This window comes from Numenius arquata, chromosome 5 (assembly GCF_964106895.1).
Source record: "Numenius arquata chromosome 5, bNumArq3.hap1.1, whole genome shotgun sequence".
In the NCBI taxonomy this organism is placed as follows: Eukaryota; Metazoa; Chordata; class Aves; order Charadriiformes; family Scolopacidae; genus Numenius; species Numenius arquata.
Window position 1 is genome coordinate 55,079,788 of NC_133580.1, and position 21,226 is coordinate 55,101,013.

The 21,226-nt window shown below is 37.7% G+C and overlaps 1 protein-coding gene across 1 annotated transcript; it reads left to right on the top strand.

Annotated features, from left to right (window-relative positions):
• The first annotated feature begins 406 nt into the window (after positions 1-406).
• SH3BP2 (SH3 domain binding protein 2) lies at positions 407-20,006 on the top strand. The gene is made up of 13 exons (XM_074147805.1): positions 407-644; positions 6,328-6,467; positions 7,562-7,664; positions 10,361-10,478; positions 11,014-11,084; positions 11,473-11,561; positions 13,529-13,594; positions 14,177-14,765; positions 15,810-15,918; positions 16,259-16,314; positions 16,752-16,833; positions 17,091-17,150; positions 17,605-20,006. The coding sequence occupies exons 1-13, from the start codon at positions 562-564 to the stop codon at positions 17,740-17,742; spliced, it is 1,704 nt and encodes a 567-aa protein (XP_074003906.1). The 5' UTR covers positions 407-561; the 3' UTR covers positions 17,743-20,006.
• The last annotated feature ends 1,220 nt before the right edge of the window (positions 20,007-21,226 follow it).

Below are 21,226 nucleotides of genomic sequence, written 5' to 3' on the forward strand. Positions count from 1 at the left end.
AGCTACAGGAGAGAAGAGAGAGATGAAATACTTATCATAGTTATGTGGTATGGTTCCAGTACCTGAAGCACAGGCTCTTCAGAAGCACAGGCAGCATTTCTGAGCTGTGCCTCTGCCAGTGTGAGAGCCTGAATACACTGTAAGAAAAAAAAGGGACGACTTTCTTTTTCTCCCAAGGGAAAGTAGTTGGTTGAAAGGTGAGCAGGAAGCAAGTGAGGACTGGAAAATCCCCTCTGCTTTCTGGCTCGCCCTCTGACAGAGGTTTGAGGTATGCAGGGTTTGATTTATAACCTCTCTGGGAAGCTGGGAAATCTGACAAAGATACTGCTGCCCACTAGCACTGGGGGAAACAGGAAGTAACAAAGGAAACAAGTCATTGCCTAGGCGTCCCTTTTGGCCGCAGCGCAGAGCAGATGCACAAGCAGTTGTGGCAGGGTTTCTTTTCCTTTTGTGTGTTGAGCCTACAGCAGCTATTGCAGCCTCTTTCAACCTTATAATACACAGAACGAGGAGAAGTGCAGAGATGTTCCTGTCGTGCCTGAGAGGGGTCATAAGTTATTAATGGCTTGGTCATCACAGAGGAAACAATCATTTGGTGAAACTGTCAGCAGAAGAACTATGTGTCGATTAGGCACAGTCGCCAGGTTAGTGCATATTTGTGGCTTGTATTTCTGTCATCTTTTCTCTTTTAGGTAGAGAGAGGACTAAAACCAGAAGTAGAGTACTGTATCTGGGGTAAGATACTTTTAACTCATGCAAAAATTTCAAGGGTAAAGAATTGAAGGGGAAAGATGAGGCGACTGTCGGTTGAAAATGTTTGCCAGAAAGGAAATGCAAGTTGAAGCAAGTTAAATTGAGTAAACTTACTTACAACAGTGTATCTCAGTTGAGCTTAGTTCTCTGTTCTCTTTGTCCTGTAACGTTTATTTGACTTTACAGTGTTTGTACTGTGCTATTAATCCTTTTGAGAGACTATTGTGAAAGGGGCCACTAAAAGTATTAAGAAATGGAATGTGTAACCAAAGAAGTAGGAGAGATATGGAAGAGTATTTCAGAAATACTAGAGAATGTTTAATAAATGGAAGAGATCTGAAAAATTTGCAGAAAGCAGTTTTGAGAACAGATGGTAAATGTTTAGATGGTTGACTCGGAGTACTGTTTTTTGTTCAGAGCAGTTGAGAGCACATTGGGGAAGCTTTTATTTTACAGTTTTGCTGCATGTAATGCTGTCTCGTTTTTGGTTAAGCCTTTTGTAGAGGCTGAAACTTAAGTCTCCCTCTGCATTATAATTTACAGAAATGAATGCATTCCTCATATATGTTATATATGTAATGTTGTATGTAAGTTACATATTCAGAAGGAAACTAGCGTCTTGCTCTGTTAGGTTTTACTTTCAAAATAGAATTTAAAGGCTAGAAGTTATGAGATACTATGGGCTCTAAAAAGTTGTCAGATGTATTTGGCATAGAGATACTTGATCAGGTTTAACTTTTGTATTGCAGCTTTGGAGGCTGCTTTTTATTTGTTTTCAGCATGACCAAACTGGGCTCCAGGACACACCATAAATATTATTATAACAAGTGAGAATTTTAATACAGCTTTTGGCAGCTGTAGTTTCAGAGATGAGGGTAATGTGTTTTTACGCCTATATACTGCAAGATGTGGAGATGATCACATCTGCCATATGTTCTGCTGAAGTTAAGCAAGAACTGAGGACTCATGGGTCTTCCAGGATGCAATCCTTAGTTGAATCAGCTTGCATTTGCTTTAATTGGGCTGAACGCCAATAGCTCTAAGGCCAAAAGGGGTAAATTTTCTTCTATAATGTAATCCAGATTTTTGATGTGGCAGAATTTTTTTTTTGCTTTCAGTCATAGAGGGACTTTAGGCCTGTAAAGTTATGCTGTAGACTCCAATCTAGCTATTCTATAAACACTGACTGAGGGGATAGCTTAAAACTACTTCACAGATGTGTACATTTGCATACTACACAATAACAGAAGTCTACTCTCCATTTGGAGTTTGAGCTTGTTAGCGGTATTGTTATGATTGAGAAGAAACTTCTGCATCAGAATGGCATTATTGAGGTTACGTGATGAAGTGTGTAATTTCACATTTTTTCATGCTGTTGTGGCTTTCATGGTACTTTAAAATAAAAACCAGCTCATTGTGATAGTAGTTGAGAAAAGTAAACTCATGATAGAATTGGACTGACTTTATTGATACATTTAAAATACATTGCAAACTTTGGCTTTTAGTCTGTCAAACCAGTTTGTATGTATGAAGTAATTACTATTGTAATTGTATAAGCTTTGTATTGTGCTCAAGAGTGCCAACTGCACTGTTCTCTTTCCAAAAGTACCGTTGAATGAATACTGAATACTCCTGGAGGTATTTAAACACGAGTAGACATACTGTGTAGCGATATGGTTTAGTGATGGTTTTTGTCAGTGTTAGGTTGATGGTTGGATTTGATGATCTGAAAGGTCCCTTCCAACCTAGGCAATTCTTTGATGAAGCAAATCCTATGAACTGCTGTCCCACAATTTCTCCTACTACACTCTAAGGCATATCGTCTCCCTCATGGGGATCATCTGAGAAACAAAAGTGATGCAAGGCCTTTTGCTGTCTGCTGCCATCCTCTTCTGGTTCAGAGGGTTCAGTTCGGTGCTCCTCAGTGGGGGAGAAGGTTGATTGAAGAGCCACTTATAATGGGTTTTGGAGCTTGATGGAGAAATTAAAAATATGCATCTAGTCCCTCGGTGAGCATGAAGAAAGATAAAGTGTGTAGCTGTTATAGGGAGCTTGCACAAAACAGTGCATGAACAATGTCACCTTCTGTTTGTAACAGAGGACCAGCAGTGGAAAGAGAGCCTGGCTTGGCTCTGATTGCACTTAGTGGGCCCTTTATCTGAGCTTCATTGTCAGCTCCGTGGGAGGGACTCTGCTTAGGCACTTGGGGTGGAAATCTGTTGTGGGGTCTTTGGCTTGTAGTGCAAGAAAGTATAAGAAGCAACTTGGAGATAGCTTTCTGTTCTTAATGATCACGGAACTAACAGTCTCTACAGTAACTTCAGCGCTTGCTATCCATCTGTTCTTCATAAAATGGATTAAAAAAATTATAAGAGGAATATCAAGAGTGGAAGGAACCATTTTGGTGAGCTAAAGGCAACCATACTGTAGATACTAAGACCAAAAAATCTTGTAAGAGCATCCATTTTTCCTTCCTCCCACCCCTACAATAAAGATCCTGTGATTACGTTGTTTTGACAGTTTTCTCCCAACAGCTTGATGCAAAATAGCATGTAGTGTCATTCCAGGATTGTTTTGTGCTGTTAAGAAAAAGAAAAAAAAATCTGCTTGGGACTAGATTAAAAGTACTTAAATGGATTTTTAGAAGCTTAAGTCAAACGTTTCGATTCAGAATACTGAAGTCCACCCTATGTGTTTGCAAGTGACAGTGCTTGAGGAGCCTGCAGATGTGATAGGGGGTGCTATAAGCCACAATGAGATCCAGAAAATAGGCATAGCAGACTCTAAACCTGTGGAAAAGCTTGGTGTGTTAGGTGGGCTCTTAAGCTCATATAACGTGTACTGGGTTGCATGGAGTACAGCCACGTATCCTTTTATTCACTTTGTTGGGATGGGGAACTTCTGAGGTTTGGTCTCTGTTCTCAGGACTGTTTTATAATGAGTCGTCAAAAGTAAGAAATGATTGTGAATAGAGGAAGCAGAACTTGATACTCTGCTGTCCTTCCCCTTCAGTTACATTCTGTAGTCATCACACTGTAAAACTGGATTATTTTTTTTTTCCCTGCTTGCTCCTCTGCTTCCATGATTTACTTATTTATTTCTTTTTCTGTTTGCCTGATATTCTGGCTTTTCAGGTGAAGGAGAAAGCGCCCCATACAGGCACACTTTAGTGAGTAGTCTAACTAGTCTATTCCTGTAGGCCAACAGGGCACAGTCAAATATTTCTGTTTTCTGTATTGACCTAGGGTGGGATACCCTTGTCCCGTGTTTGTTGTTGGCTTCCTAGAAATCTCAGCTTACTGATTGTTTTGGATAACCTCTCAGAGACATTTATCACTGCCTCTCCTGGTTCGTTTTCAACCTAAGCACAGTACTGAAACTGTTGCACAACAAAAGTGCTTAAGTCTTTTCTTGTTCTTTTTTTTTGTAGTAAATGCGCACAGGATTTGAAGACCCATGATGAATTCTAAATTGTTGGGTGGCACTGAGACTAACGTTAGGGAGATATACTCTGATTTCAGTTTTCTTCATCTTTGTCTTAATAAAAAGGTTCATTTTTACTTAACCTTTTTCCCTGAATGTAACTAGAAACAGACTCAAATAACCTAATCATGAATTAATTTGTAATGTTTGAATGTTGATGTGCCTGTTCTTAAAAGACAAATTTAGCTCAGGGCTTGCCTTTGCAGTCCTCATTTCAAGGAAATCACGCTTGGCAGTACTGCGGTGTGGTTTGGTGTCTGCAGCCAGCTGGTTAACGCTCTCCATTTCCCTCACTTTGACTTTTCTGCAAGATGTGAAGATGTGGAGAAATAATTTGAAGGATCTTCTTTTTTTTTTCTCTTTTTTGGGGGGAGAGGGTAACTTTTGTTACTATTTTTTTAATTCTTAAAGGCTTAAAATATCTGTGCGTAGCCACTTCTTGGACCTGTTAACATTTTGCCATTGCTAGTAATTTCATTGTGGGGGAGGAGGAGGAAGGAACAACTCAGCTTGGAAAGATCTCAATCATGTAATAAGAACAGGGAGGAAATAGCAGAAGGAAGGACATAGCTGAATACAACAGAAGTAACTTACCTTTTGGTGGGTGGGAAGGTGTGGAGGAAAACTGGGAAACCATGGTGCCTTGCAGTGTCTGCTGTGAGAGCCTTTCTAGGGGCCTTGGATAGTACCTTCCGTGCTTGTGCCTGTTTTATAACACTGGGGACGAAAATCTAATATTTGTGATTAAATTTTCTAGGTTGCCTAGAGACTTTAATTGAATTTAAACTCTCCTGGTAGAAATTGTTAGTGATTTCCACTCGTTCCCAAACGTGCATCATCAGTAATGGGCAAGCGGTTAGATCTAAATCCAAAGCTGATCCACTGAAAGAACAATTGACTTGCATTTCGGTTTTTGCTAAGACACATGCAATGGATATGTATCCTACTGTTGCAATTAATCCCTTAACAAAACTGTATCGCTTGCTTATTCTTTTCAGTAGGGGTACTTCAAGCTGCCGTCTTAGGCTGGAGAGACTCGTGCTGGGGTAGGTGGGTTGTGCTGTAGGCTCCTGGATTCCTGTGCTGAGCTACACTATGGACTTCCAGTAGTGCCCCTTTTGGGGAAAGGAGAAGCAAACAGGATCCATTAGATTTCAGTCCTCTGCTAACAACTTTTAGTTCTAAACCATCATTCCTTTATCAGAAACTAGCTAACTGGAACTTCATTAGTTTGCCTCTTACCACCGAAAGTGTCTAGCCCTACACCTGGGGATAACAAACCCTTTTATGTCTAGGTCAAATTTTCCATTCAGTTCATGCATGATTTTTTTACTGTATTACAGTAGGATTTTTAGCCTAGTTCTGTTACTGGTTGAAGAAAGAAAGGTTTCATTGATATATCAGAAAAAACTACTACTAAGTAACTAATTTTCTTAGTAACCAGTTCAAGATGGTAGTAGAAAGAGTGGTAACTGCAAAGGTGCTCGGTGGAGCATGGCATTAATAATTGATATATCAAATTAAATGGCAGTCTGCAGCAATCTGAGATAAACTTCATTTGCACAGGATGCTGTCACATATGACATCCAGTATGAGATTATACACTATTGCTTTCATTCAGAATAAAACATGTAACTATAAGGAGTAAGTAGTATTGGATACTGCAGTTACTAAAATATGACTGATTCCCTCATTATACAGAAAATTATATTGTATATACATGTGTGGCATAGAACTTTGGAGAAAAAACTGATTTTCTTTCTAGTCACCTGCCTGCCTAAGTCTCACAGTGTTATCTGAGACATTTTTAAAATATAAACACTTAAATAACGTTTAGTAAGCACTCTTCAATGACTGTCAATCACTCTTGAGAGCTGTATAAAAATAATTCGGGACTTTTTGCACCATGGTTTTTTATACATTACAAACTTCCTGGAATCTATGAACACCCCGTCTGTGCTACATACTTGACTGCTGAACCATGCTAGTTGTTTGGAAAACTTGTTTAAGGAAACAAGCTTTGTTTCTCAGTACTCCTTCTTTAAAGTAAAATATAAGTTTTAAACTGTTTTTAATTATTCTACATTGCAGAACGATGGCCTCGCAGGAGCAGGTCTGGCCAGTCCCAATGAAGGCAATTGGAGCACAAAACCTTTTGACAATGCCTGGAGGAGTGACCAAATCAGGGTATCTTCATAAAAAAGGAGGCACCCAGCTGCAGATCTTGAAGTGTAAGTTGAACGAGGTATTAAGTAAATTAAATGTTTTAAATGCTTGCCTTTAGTGCCATTAACACATTTCATGCTAGCAGACTATTTAATGAAGCTGTTCTTCCACTCTGTTCTTCCACTTACTTTGTCTGTAATGGATTACAATTTTATTGGAATACATGTATGAAAGACCCATATTGAAAGAATTTCCTTTAGTTCTTTTGGAACTGTAAATCTTAGATGATAAATGTGGTTGATTTTCTTTTACTTGATCAAACTTCTTGCCTAGTCCTTCACAAGTAAGATTTTAAAGACAGAAATAGATTCCCAGGATATGTATCAATTTCAAATATTCTTTTCTGAAATAAATTAGTACTCAGCTTTTTTCCAATTGGTTATTTTGTACTGGAAAAATATCCCCATCTCCTACCGCTGTTGTGAAATGGAAATTTTCTGACTGCCAACATTAGGCTGTACTTAAAACCCGTAATTGCTTCTGGAATCAGAATCTATTTACATGGACAAAACTTAAGATTTTAATTTTATTTATACACTATTCATTTGCTATTCCCTGTTTACAACTAAACTATACTTATATAGTTAAGGACAAAGATTATTGCCTTTGATAAAGGAATGTTGGCCCCTTTAAAAAAAAAAAAAAGAAAATAAAGATTTTATTGGCATCTTTATGCACTTGAGATGAAAGAAGAGAGGGAGATACCATCATGGTTTGGGGACAGACATAAATACATATTTGTAGCCTGTGGCTACCTTTCTCCCATGTTGTTTTAGGTTGCATTCTTACATTAGCTTATTCCTCTAGTAAAGGAGCACAGGTGGAGGTCAGACTTGCAGTCTCCCAGGCTTGTTTTGAAGTTATCAGATCAGCTGCCTCTCAAATGAGGGAAGCAAATACTACACTGAGTCCTGAAACTCTGTGAATGGACAGCTTTACCATGTGGCTGGTTATCAACAAGCTGTCACTTAACTAGTTTGTGCTCTTTTATAATGATTACTAAAACCTTAAACAATAATTCCACCCAAGTTAAGAGATTCTAGTTAATGTACTGCCTTTGGATTTATATTTTGCTCACTTTTTGTCTTTATCTCTTCAGGGCCATTGAGGTTTGTGATTATCCATGAGGGATGTATTTACTATTTTAAGAGCAGCACATCTGCATCGCCACAGGGTGCATTTTCTTTGAATGGTTACAACAGGTGAGTGCCAAAGAATTTACTTAACACCCAAGCTCCTTTTACTTAATCCAGGGGGCTATGGTTTTCATTTCCAACTAAGTCAAACTCAACTACATCTGTTGTTTGGGTTAAGCACTGATCTCAGATTCCAAGAGATACATTCCTTTCAAGTTGTATATATGATGTTTCCTGTGCTTTGCAAGTGTTATAGGCTTCATCTTTTTGTAATTTAACCAGAAAAGCTGCTAAATTGCGATGGGCTTACTCTTGTTACCGACTTAATACAGACTTTGCACATGCAGATACATGTGGATTCTTTCAGACAAACGGTCTTTGTTCTCTAGTGATTTCAATGATCATCACAAAACCAGAAAGGAATCAGAACGGAATATTTATGGAGTTACTGATTCAGTAACATTAATTAGTGTCAAAATTGAATCAACTATAGGAGTGATGAGAGAACGAACGTGCAAAATGTCAGGCATTTCACTACACGTTATAAATCTTAATGTTTGCTTTTTAAGTCAAAGACAAAAATAATGGCTTTTAACCAGCACTATCAGAATTTGTCTGAGTGCAGCATATGTATGAGGCCTACTAAAAGAAGTCCAGCTGAACTTTAGGAAATTGCTGTTGTAATTGATGCGAAGAAAGGACTAATGAGAGAGAGAATGTAGAGAAGTATCACAGTATTGGTTTGCACTGCAATTTTATTGTATTTGTAAATGTTATTCTTGTACTGCATAATGTTGTAGAATGTGAGAACTTTCTAACTGACCACAACAATGGCATATTTTGTAGGAATGCAGTTGTAAACGCTGTAGCTAATTGAAGATTCAGGATTAGTTTGTATAAGCAACCTATACTGTAAGTTGGCCATGACACTAGCTTCTGTGATCACATTAATGTAAAAAATACCATGGAATTTGTAAATGCCAGGGACTGTCTCATTGTTTTTTATGTATCTGCATTCTACCAGCCTTGTAGAGACCTTGGTTGGAATTGGGCCCAGGTCTTGGTTACTATTATGCACAGACATAAGGATTATTGAAAAAGAATTTGAAACAAAAGAATTTGTTAGACTTTGGTAGTTGCCTGAGGTTGTGTGAAAACAAGTCACTCTAAGGCTTCCCTGGACTTTTATTTTGCAGTTTTCATTCAATAGCCTTTATGCGTTAAGAGCAGACAAGAGATGAGAAATTGCTGTGTTCACTGGTAACTCAAAATGTGTAGTGACGCCTATTGCTACTCCCAGCTGTACCATGGGTATTCCCCACATTAACATCCTTATTAGCCTTATATTAGTGAAATAACTTATAGTTCCTTTTGTGGCTTTGTTTTGGTCTGGGCAGATGCAGAAAACTATAACCTCCATCTTAAAAGTAGGATTGGGGTTCTAAAAAACATGCAATTTCTAATTTTGAAATATTTTTGCAGGTGACATTGTTCTTAATGACAGCTTCAGGGTGTTTATTAGATATATTTTTTTCATAGAATAGTTTGGGTTGGCAGGGACCTTTAAAGGTCATCTAGTCCAACCTCCCTGCAATGACCAGGGACATCTTCAACTAGATCAGGTTGCTCAGAGCCCCATCCAGCCTGACCTGGAATGTTTCCAGGGATGAAAAAGGGATGTTTCCAGGATGTTTCCAGGCATCTACCACCTCTCTGGACAACCTGTTACAGTGTTTCACTACCCTCACTGTAAAAAAAATTCTTCCTTATCCAGTCTAAATCTACCCTCTTTTAATTTAAAACCATTACCCCTTGTCCTGTCAAAATAGGCCCTGCTAAAAGGTCTCCCCCCATCTTTCTTATAAGCCCTCTTTAAGTATTGAAAGGCAAGAACAATGTTATTTTGATTGGGTACCTAACCAAATGTCTCTGATAATATTTTTTTTTTTTTCCCTGCGTTTACAAACCACCTTCCCTAAGTATTATGGAAATACTGTATTATATAAGGAAATCGGTGAGTTAAACAGTACAGGAACAGGGAAGAAAGCCCCAATAACGATTGTAAAAACTTCAATCAGATTCCTCTATGGCTTATGCCGAGTAAATCTTAGTAATGTTATGTTTAGATTCCTCACAGTCTCAGGATTTTAGTCTCCTTATTTGTTCCAAAGCCTTAAAGCAAGCATTTGAAACCAAACTTTTTTGTGTGTAAGGAATTACCTCATTTGAGACTCCTCGGGGGGGAAAAATAAAAAGAAATATATCTAATGCAGTTTGTGAAAGGGGTTGAGTTATGCGTGTTTCAAAATAATAAAGTGAAAAGAAAGGTTTTATAAGGGAGAAGTGGAAAAATTAATTTAATTTTTAATATTAGTTCTCATTTATATTCACGGGCAACCTGTTTTTTGATTTCTGCTCTGTGTCTTTCTGAAATAAGGATCACAGGCACCCTAAGTATGCCGTGATGTGAAGCTTGTGATTTAATACAATTCATTAAAACTATTGAACAGGTGAAAACATCCATTTATAAGTTTGGCTCATGGTTTAGTGCTTTTTCTACTGTCAACACTCTTCCATTGTCTTCTCTACCACTTTAATGGAGAAGTACAATGAATGCACGTCTGGGGATTTTGGTGGTGTTTTCCTGGGCTTGGGGGTTATTTTTGTTAAGGCAAAACTGGCCGGTAAAACTGCTTTCTATCGGAACTTTGACTTGCAGAGCAGAATTAAGGTCTTTATGTATTGGTCGTTCTGTTTCTCAGGGTTATGCGGGCAGCTGAGGAGACAACATCAAGCAATGTGTTTCCTTTCAAGTTAGTTCACATTAGCAAGAAACACAGGACGTGGTTTTTTTCAGCTTCTTCTGAAGATGAAAGAAAGGTAACTTTCTTCTTCTTTTTGCGATATAATTTTCCTTGAAGTGGAAAGTGAATCTTGGACTTCCCTAAAATACAAATTAACTGGATGCGCAGCTGCCACTGAAGTTTGTATACCTAGTTCTTTGGGCTCCTCTGAAAATTATGTCTGAAGTTTTAACTATTTTAGTGTTAGTTCAAGTTGTAATTTAGGGAATGGCTGTAAGTGACCTACGAGATGGCAGGGTTTTCTTCCATATTGCTCGGTTTATTTTCAGTGAAATCTCTCACCCATAAACATACTATGAACAACTACCTGGCTTTAGAAATAACAGCTTGAAATTCACAAACCGAAATTTTAATATTTTAACATTCATATAGCATTTTAGACGGTCAAAACATTTTGACTGATTATGCGTATATAAAGTCATGGATAAATACTATTTCAATACAGGTTCCTTGCACAGTTGCTCTGTTCTTACAGAGGATGAATACTGTGCATCTTCGTTTAATGATTTAAAGATGGATGTGTTGAATGTTGTATTTTTATTCTTATTTAGAATTGGATGCTATCCCTGAGGAGGGAAATTGATCACTACCATGAGAAGAAAGAAACAATGACAGAATTCAGGTATCAACCCTTAATCTTTATTTGCTTTCTATTGCTTTTGCACTAGCTTGTGGCAGTGGTGTTTTAGGCTCTTCGCACCTACAAGTAATTTATTATTAAATAAAAACAGGTGCAGTAAGGTCCAAGAATGAAAGGCCTTCCTAAAACATAGTTTAAAGAATGCCAAGACAAAAATAAATCTTTTTACTAAGAGAACTGTGTGTAAAACAAATAAACACTTTTACATGAGAGCAGCAACATATCTGGCTGTTGATTGGGAAATAGGAATAGATTGCTTTTGCTTCTCCAGCTTTGCTTTCCAGTGCTGCAATCCTGCTAACGGACATGTTTACTGTCCCAAGACATGTAGCACAGTGGTGCAGAAGGCACTCTCTCTTTTCTTTTGCAGTGATTCTGGTTCTGATGGAGACAGTTTCTACGGCTCAGTAGAACGTCCCATTGATATCAAGTATTCTCATCATTCAGCAGATAATGAAGGTGACAAATGTATACACTGTTAGATAAGATTGATTTATTTGCTTATTTATTTCTTCTGGATTCTGCAGGAACTATTCCCGTATCTTAAGCAAACTAATCCATTTTCCACTATAAATTCTTGTTTTTACAAGGTGTGTAGTTATAATTTTAAATCAGAAGCAGATATTCAGTGCCATAAACTATTCATAAAAATAAATGAAAACTAAGGAAGTTCAGATCTTTCAGAGAGGTGTCTGGCACTAATAATACTGTTTAAAATTTTTATGAAGACTGCATGTTGGAAAGTTTGTAGATCTAGCAAAAAGATAAAACTTCTGAGTACGTCCATAGGTCATAGTGTGGAAACAGAAAGTGATCTTTATTATGATAATCAAATATTATCCACAGTAATTGAATATAATTATAACAATGGGATACTAGTCACTGGAAAGTATGTTCTGAAAACTTGCAGAGACAATGCAGTAAAACATCGTGGAACTAGTTACCTCCAATCTAGACTGTGAAATTAATTCACCTGTCCTGCAAAACAAGAAGTCACCCACATGGGGATGTTGTTGCATCTGTGTTGTGGTCTCTTTAGTATGAAACAGAACTGATCATCCCTTCAGTTCAGGAAGATCCTGCATTAGGCATAGGATGGGCTTATGTGAAATGCATAGGCTAACATTCTTCAATGCCTTTCAAACTGAGTGACTTTTTAAAGCAAAGCTCTGAAAAATCTCATTCTTAGCATAGCCTTTTTTATTCAAAGTGTGATAACTTACTGTTGTTTCACAGTAAACAGTTAGGGCTGAGTGTATTTATTTTTTAATTAGAGTTGAGGACATTACAGAAAGCCTGTCCGATAGGCACTCACAGCGTATTTCAGCAGCTGACTTCGTAGTCAAGAAATGCGTTAGTAAAATCCAACATGAGAGACCTTGCCTCACGGTTCAACATAGTCCCTTTACTAGGCCTTTGCCCATCTGCCCTTTCAGATTTCTAATGGCAAGGTTGATTGGAGCAAGTACTCTCATTTCCTGAAAGGAAATTCCTCACTGTTTTTCCTGACTAGGACAAAAAGGCAGGAGTGAGTCTTTTTAGGAAATCCGTTTCAGTTGCTGCAAAGCAGAGGAAAACAGACTCATCAGCATTTCATGTAGGATTATAGTTTAGTACTTTTGTGTTTATGGGAGGGAAGGGTTGTTTGCAATACAAGTTATGTTAAGAGGCCTAGCAGAAGTTTAAATTAGGAAAATTAGAAGAGCTAACTGATTTTTATCAGATATTCTTACCTTTTTTTTTTAATGCATTTCTCTGGTGAAATACTGCACATTGTCCTTGAGGCTCCTATTACAGTCAATGATGAGAAATTAGTGCCTAGAAGTAGCATGTTTTTCATGACTTGATTATTCTGACTTCAAGGCAACATTGAAACCATTTAAGCTGTTTGTTGTGGTGCATTTTTTTGTTTGTTGCCAGAGCGAGGCAAAAAAATTAATTGTTCTGTAGATCACTAGGCTTGCTTAAGCTTCTGTATTGCAAAATCATCAATGTTTCTGTGTTAGGGTTAGGTTTTGGGGGTTGTTTTTTTCCAACTGGTTTTGCCAGTGCATCCGTGTAGTTGTGCCTCTGCAACTGATTTGAATTTTTCTCAGGAAGGCTATAACACTAGAAGGTATCACCAGAAAGTAAATTTTAACTTGAAAGATGGAAAAAATTTCCTGTGCAGTGTAACTAGTCTCCCATGGTTGTAAGCGATGGCTTTCTTAATTGACATCAACGTTTAAGGAAAAATCTGTTCTAAATAGCGGAAGGGTGCATCAAGATTTTTAATTTTTTTCACCTCTTTTTTTTTTTTTTTTTTTTTTAAAAAAAAAAAAACCAACTGAAAAATATTTGTTTATTAAAAAGCAATAAGTACTCAGTACTCTTTCTTTGTTCCGGGAGTACTTATCAGAGTCTGACACATTGATTTTTATCTGCAGATTATGACCAGGAGGAAGAGGATGAATCTTACTTGCAGCCAGATACTTCTGACATAGTGAAAGATGGTGAGTTCTTTCATTCCTTTCGCAAAAAACCCATCCCCGTGAAAGGCCACCAATGAAGGCAATATTCATGTAGAATGCCTGATTCTTATTTTGTCTTGGTTGTATCTTAACCATTACAGGTGGTAAAATAACTGAAGTAATGCACAGGTATCTCATTTTGAGAAGTATTCAGGGTCAAAAGTTCCTGGTAAGAGCAGTAACAATTTACAGAGAGTGTTACATGCCTTTAAGGCCATGTTTTCTTGCAGGCCTCCTGCCCTGGAAGGACCTTTATCTGGTCATCAGTCTGGAGGAGGGGTAATGCTTTTAATGTAGTCCCTTTTTCTTTATTTTTAGCAAAGGGAAAACTCTTTGTGAAGTCATCATAAGCCATGTCTGAATAAAAATTGCAGAAGTTTACTACGTATAATATTCAGAATTGTGCTGGAAGTTGAATGCTTATCCATCATTTTGGGTACTATCAGTCTAGATGCCAATGAATCATCCTAAATCCCACAGAAAATAAATATGAAAAGTCTTGTTTCTTGACATACTGTATTTCCCTGCAGTGTGTCATGGTTTTTGGATGTCTTCTTTCTGCAGATATGGTCCTGCCTCCAGCCTACCCGCCTCCACCAGTTCCTCATGTCAGAAAAGCTTCCTACTTGGAATCAAGGGCAAATTCCTTTGCTGGCAAATCTACTGTGCCAATACCACCACCGCCTCCTAAAAGAAGCTTACCTGATATCAAACTAGAGGATCACTTAAATGTGAGAGAACCCCAGTTACAGTGCCGAGCTGAACCTAACCTAAAGGTTCAATCCTCGGGCCGGAGACCAAGTGAACAGCTGCCTCCTGTACCCCCTCTACCTCTTTTCAAAAAGCCTATGTGTGTCAAAGAATCATGCTCGTTGCCTCCAGAGCCTCTGCCTCTAGCTCAAATTCTTGCTACTCCAGAAGGATGTGAGAAGCTAAAAACCTTAAACCTGTCACCACGAACTCCTCCTCCACTACCAAGCAGTAAACCCAAGCTGTCACAGCTTATTGAAAAACCAGTGGAGCCCAAAGTGCCAAGAGAACACGGTAAACCTGGGCTGTTTGTGCCACCAGTGCTCCCAAAGCCACCTGTGCCAAGCCACCAGCCCCCTGGAATCAAACCTAAAACAGAGAAGTCTTCGTGTCCCCAGTTACAGTAAGTATGAAAATACAATGCACTATTAATTTAGTTAATTGTTGACAGACACGGGTCAATATGAATCTGAGAAATCTGTTTCTCTTCCCTGCACCATCCCTTTCTTCCTCAGTGTTGTGCGTTTGTGTCTCTGTATTTGTTATTTGAAAATTTTGCAATCAGTTTAGCTTCTGAAATAGTTCAGAAAGAAATAGTAAATAAACTAAACTTTAAAAAAAAAATTACACCAAAATTTTTTAGTTCATTTGTTTTCAGGTCTGTCTTAAAGACTTAAAAGCTTTTGATTGCAGTGAACAAGGAACCTTAATGTCAGAACCTCAATGAACCGCAAAACCAGTTTTAGGCTTCTGTGGAGTTGGAAATGTGTTTCATTTTATGTTAAGATCAGCTTTAGTAAGGGATGTGGAACTAGTTATGGTGGTGAGTCAGATGAAATATTTTTGTCCATTGGATGGTTTAGCAGAAGTAATAAACTCTAAGACTGTACAAAAAAGACACTGATATACTGGTGGCCAGCGAAGGCCACCAAGATGTTTGGGCTGTAGCACAGATATGTGAGAGGAGACTGAGAGAACTGGGGTCATTCAACCTTTAGGAAGGGTAATGGGTGATGACTGCTGTCTACAACTACTTAGTGGGTGGGTGTGTAGGAGGCAAAGCAACACCTCAGAGGTCTGGAGTGATAAAAGGCAACAGGCAGAAGTCACAACCTGGGAGATTATGGCTAGATAGTAGGAAAAACTTTTTGCCATGTGGATGGTGAAACACCAGAACAGGTTGCTGCGGAGAGGTTGTGGAACCTCCATCCTTGCAGATACTCGGAACTTGACTGAACACAGCTACCTGAGCTACCTGATCTAGTTGGACCTGCTTTGAGCAGAAGCTTGGACTAAATGATCTCTAGAGGTCCCCTTGCAACGTCATTTGGGGGCTAAACTGAAACTTGTTCTTCAGTTCTAGTTTTATTATCCCTTTAGTATTTTGTGTATATTTGTTCTGTTTTGCTGAGGAGATGTCCTTCAGTTTTTGATCTGTTTCTGCCAGGAGATCACCACCAGATGGACAGAGTTTTAGAAGCTTCTCATTTGAAAAACCAGCACTACCCTCCAAGCCAAACCAACCTGATGATGATTCTGATGATGACTATGAAAAAGTAAGATCAAGCAGATGATCCATTCTCAGAGAGCATTTTTTTCTGGCTTAAGCATATTTTTGGGAACTTTTAAAATGCGTATTTCAGGAAAAAAGAAAACCCACCTTTCTGAAAACACATTGCTGTGTGATTTCTTTTTTTTTTTTTTGAGCTTTAAGGATTGCCTTGGTAAATTCTGGATTTTAATATTGGATGTAAAGGAGGAAGAAGCATAAAGATTAAATCACCAATAACAATTTCAGATACTGATGGCTGTAGCTTATTTGCATAGAAAGTTGCTAGCATTTTGAGTTGTCAGTTGACTTACACAGTGATTTATTTTTTTTTACATTTTTTACAGGTTGGGCTGCCTGCTTCAGTGTTTCTTAATACCTCTGAATCCTTCGAAGTTGAAAGGTAGAATGAGACTTTAAAACAGTTATTTAGAGGTCCTGCAAAAACCTGCACTGAATAGTAGTCCAAAGATCATTTTGATGGGTACAGTTTATGTTTAAAAGCGTAATAAAAGTATTTAAAATCCTTTAATATGGCAGATGGTTTTTAAAGGAGTTAGTTTAGTGCTCATGCATCAACTGCAAACGCGTGCTATTGGCAGTGATTTTGCTCCATGTGGAGAAGGTTGTTCTGCCAGGATACTAGATGGGACAGAAAGCCAGATCTTTTGTGCTGTTTTGCTACTTCAGGTGCTAGAACAGTGAAATTCTTTCAGCTATGATGTACTACAAATTATTAAAACTGAAATAGAGATTTATCATAAGAATTTTAATAATCTAGGCATTTTACTTACGTGATTCAGAAAATGCTAATGCATGTAATTGCTGTATTATTTTTAGGACATTTAAAGCCAGTAGCCCACGGGGACAACCACAAAATGGATTGTATTGTATTAGGAACTCATCTACTAAGCCTGGAAAGGTAACTGGCAATTGCTGCATCTACCGCCAAAAAAGCTTTTTGATTTAGAGATACTGTATCTTTTATATGATAAAGTACTTAACAATTTAGATGTGCTCTTTCCTTAAAGCAAGAAAATCTGAGACAATCGCTATCATAACTTCAGTGATTGTTCAGGTGGTTTTTTTTTTAGGCTGGATTGTAACCAATTCCTTAATAACACATTGACTTAGAGCTTATTAGCATAGACTAAATATGTTGCTTTTTTCTTCTTCAAGGTATTGGTTGTATGGGATGAATCTGCAGAAAAAGTGAGAAACTACAGAATCTTTGAAAAGGTTAGTGGTGGTACTATGTGGTATATATATGTGCATGTATACATGTATGAATTTCATGTGTATAAAGTGTGCATCTCTATAGGTATATATAGGAACAAATAAGTCAAAGTCTAAACTTCTTGCCATTCCTAAAAGTTAAAATAAGCTGATTTAGAAATATCTGGTCTAGGATGAGAGTTTGAGTACTCAGATCTGGTCTTCTGAGTTGCTGTATCATGCAAAAGACAAACTAGCTGTAAATGTTCAAATCTAAATTTCAGCTCCAGTCAAAACCTAAAGGATGGAATAGTAAATTCCTGAGTTTAATTTGGTCTTCCTTGTGTGGTTAGTTTGCAAAGCAATAGCTTCTTTGAAAGAACTTCTTAGTCCTGATGATGATGTTTTGGGGTTTTCTTTCAACACCGAGTTGGAAAAATTACCGTCAATGATTACATATGGTTTTGTTCTACAACAGGATTGCAAGTTTTACCTGGATTCAGACATCATGTTTTTGAACATGGGAAGTTTGGTGGAATACTATAGCACTCATGTCTTACCTAGTCACGACAGTCTGATTCTTCGGTGTCCTTATGGTTACTCTAAACCAAGGTGACATGACTGGTGTAATTGACTGACACTTAGGAAAAATGGGTACCCTACTGCCCTTGAATTAAATGTGGACTCCTGCCGCTCTTGGACATCCCAGTGTTTGCACACAGAAACTGAGTTTGTTTCAACCGTTTATTCTCACATGAATGGTATATAGACTCCACTTAATGAACTCTTGGTAAAACCTTACAATCCAGATCAGTGGATTTTATGGTCTTTTATTTTAAAAAGATCTGAACTAATTGTGCTGTGAAAGCTGTCCACGATACCTACACTTCTGATAAAACTGCTGCTATTACTAATCTCCTTGGAAGGTGGAAGATGGACACGAGCAAAGAAGTGGTCTGAATACAACCAACACAGAAAAGGGAAACTCCTGAAATTATATCAGAGTTTACTTGTGACAGGGAATACTAATACTCTGACTTGAAGGTATTACTCCTTAAGTCAGTACTGGTGCTTAACTGAGAGTTTTTGTATTACTTGTATAATTGACATGTAAATAATGAAGACTTCTGTGCAAATAATTTGGTTTACTATAGGTAAAGATGATCAGGAAATGTGGCTTTTTTTAAGCCACCTCGTACATAAATGTAACTTCTGATTACAATGTCTGCAGTGATCAGTATCAGGGTACTTGCCAACTGATACGGTTGTGGCATCCCACATATTACTTCATGACATGCGCTTCAGACAGGCTGGAGTAACATTGACTTGGCTTTCATGGGAGCCCCGTTACTTAGTTCTGAACGGGAAGGGTAGGTGCCACTAGTATTTTTAATGGGTATGAGAAAAGAGAAAGGTCTACTGAATCTTAAGGGGGAAGGGAGGAAGTCTTCTGAATACCCCAAATTCTGACTAGCGGTTTTCTCTCGTGTTGCCATCATCAAAAGTTCTTTAAAGCAGAGCACAGAAAAAACCCTGAAGCTGTGAGTGTGATGCCACTATCGCTCCATAATTCTTTGTGGTCAGTCTCTTAGGACCAGGTTGTCAGCCCGTTGCATTCTGTTCTGTTCTAGGGCAAAACATACTGCCTTAGGCTACTTTTTGTCGTTCAACAAGAATTTTTCCATTATTAAAATCACTACTCAGTTTGTAGTTGCATGCAAAATAAAACCTGGTTTTAACATACTATCAGCACTATCAGTGGTAGGCGTTAGCAGGGGTGCTTGTATTATTTGTTCTCTAATATTTTGGGGACAGGTATCCTAAAACCAAGGGCTTGATATTTATGCCAAAATTATCCTGTTCCTAAATTTTAATAAAGAGGAGAAATTTATTTTAATGACCTGTTAAGTAACTTTGTTGATCCAAAAGTACTGCTATAATGGTCTCATATCTCTAATAATGTTTACAAGACTTGTAAAAAATAATTAAAAAAAATATGCTGTCACTCCTGAAACAGGAGAAGGTAGCTAGTTTCTATCAGTCTGAATCTGTATCTATAAACTTCTTTTTTTTCTGTTACTTTTTCAAAGTTTATACATCAGGTTTAATCTTGTTACAGTTAGATGGTCACACCTTTAAAAACATAAACAAAAATGTTACAGAATAAGAATTCTCTGTTTATGAAAACAGTAAACCAGGATTTAATCCCTAAGGGATTTTCCTTAATAAAGAGATGCAATATTAGGGCCATACATAGGAATAGAGGCAAGAAACTCAGCCTCTGTCTTTTGCAAGAGACACAGACATACACAGTATCAGTCTTTTGATCTCTGTTCCTGCTGTAATAGGCTTTATGTGCACAAAGTAAAGAACATGCCGTACTTAAATGTCAGATTCTGTTGAATATTGGATATTTAAAGTTTCTAATTCCTTATATTTTAAATGATTATCCCTGTGGTTCGCTACTCTGATATGATCCACTCTGTAAAGAAGGCTCAGCCAACAAAGCATTTTAAAAATACATTTGGCTTATAGCGATATGTGTATCAGATCCAGCCCTACTTTCTTGCAGTATTTACACATACTCTTTACAGAGTAAATATTTCTCTGTGTGGGAGTAATTGACTTCATTGTGTCACAACAGTCATACAATATGCTATCTTTGGGGTCCTATTCAGATATTTAATTTTTTTTTTTTGCAACCATATATCTTAAGATTCTTAAACTGTAAAAATACTTATGTAATCCATTACATATAAAACATAACACTGTCTTTACCTGTGTAATACAAGATTTGCAAATATGTAAATTTTCATGTTAATTTCCTTTTTTATATAAATGTATGTATTTCTAAATTGGATAAACTTTCAATGCCAGTCCACCTAATTCTGTGCAGTCATCTTTAACTTCATGGGTGTGTGTTTTCATGCTTTTGTTTGCAGTTGTGTTAAATAGTGCTTGATTCTTCTAACTGTGAAGTCAGAAGAATTAGTTTTCAGCTCCCTTAAGAAGCAAATCTTCACGTAAGCAACTCTATTAGCAACTTGGCATTCTGGTCATCAGATAGTGCGGCTGGGGGCGGAAATTACCTATTTGACATTTACTTCAAGGTATCCTGCGTGCAAGGTTGAGAACTGAAGCATTCATTTTATCTATGGACACAAAAATGCAAGTACAACCATAATAAAAAAAGCATCTTCGAGGAACAGGAATGTTTGAGCAAGAAAACCCAAGTCTCCAAAGCTGTTCTTCAGGAGCTTGCTTGAGAAAAGAGGACCTTCCTGTTTCCCAGCACCTAATAGCCCTTCTGCTCAGAAACGTCAGTGTAACCCGGCAGGTTTACATCTGTACGTTAGTACAAGTACAGGAGGCTTACAACCTCATAGATTTACATCTCTGACATCTCCAGAATTCAAGGTAGGAGGTATAGAGAGAATAGTAAAAGCAGGACTGGGTATGCCACCAAAAAAAAAAAAAAAAAGGCAGTTTAGTATCAATTATTTTGACTTGGATATTACCAGTTTGGAAAAAGTCTTGCCTCTTGTACCTAAACTTCCAAGAAGAAGTGTTACAGATGATATTTGTGGGGGAGATTGCTCTTCTGGTGGGAAAAAAAACCAAAATGCTTTTGAAAATAAAAATTTCAACAAGGGATTGATTGATTGATAAAAATCAATGAATAGGCAGCGTATCATAAAAAGTGAACCAATATCCAGGCAATTTTTCTATGCCAAAAAAGGTGCTTTGTGTCAGCAGTCAGGTATTCCCTAGTTCAGAACTTCTGTTTTTACAAGAATGCAAATAAGCAGCGAGAGTATTCATGGCCTGTGGTGCTTCATGCTCTGGACAGTTCAAAAGGGCTGTAAAGATTTCTTGAAGCTTTAACTGCGGTTATTTTGAATTTGGGGACATCTGCTGGTCAGCCTGTTGCATGCAGAGTTCCAAGCAACAGCAATACAGCTGCTAAGCGTGTGTGTACAAGTCATTTGTGTAGAAATCCAATTTTAAGTGGCTTTGGATAGATTAAAGCTTAACTTCAGGTGGAAACTTGATGGACCAGGTCTTTGAAACTTAAGGCATTTTTGACTCATCTTTCTCAC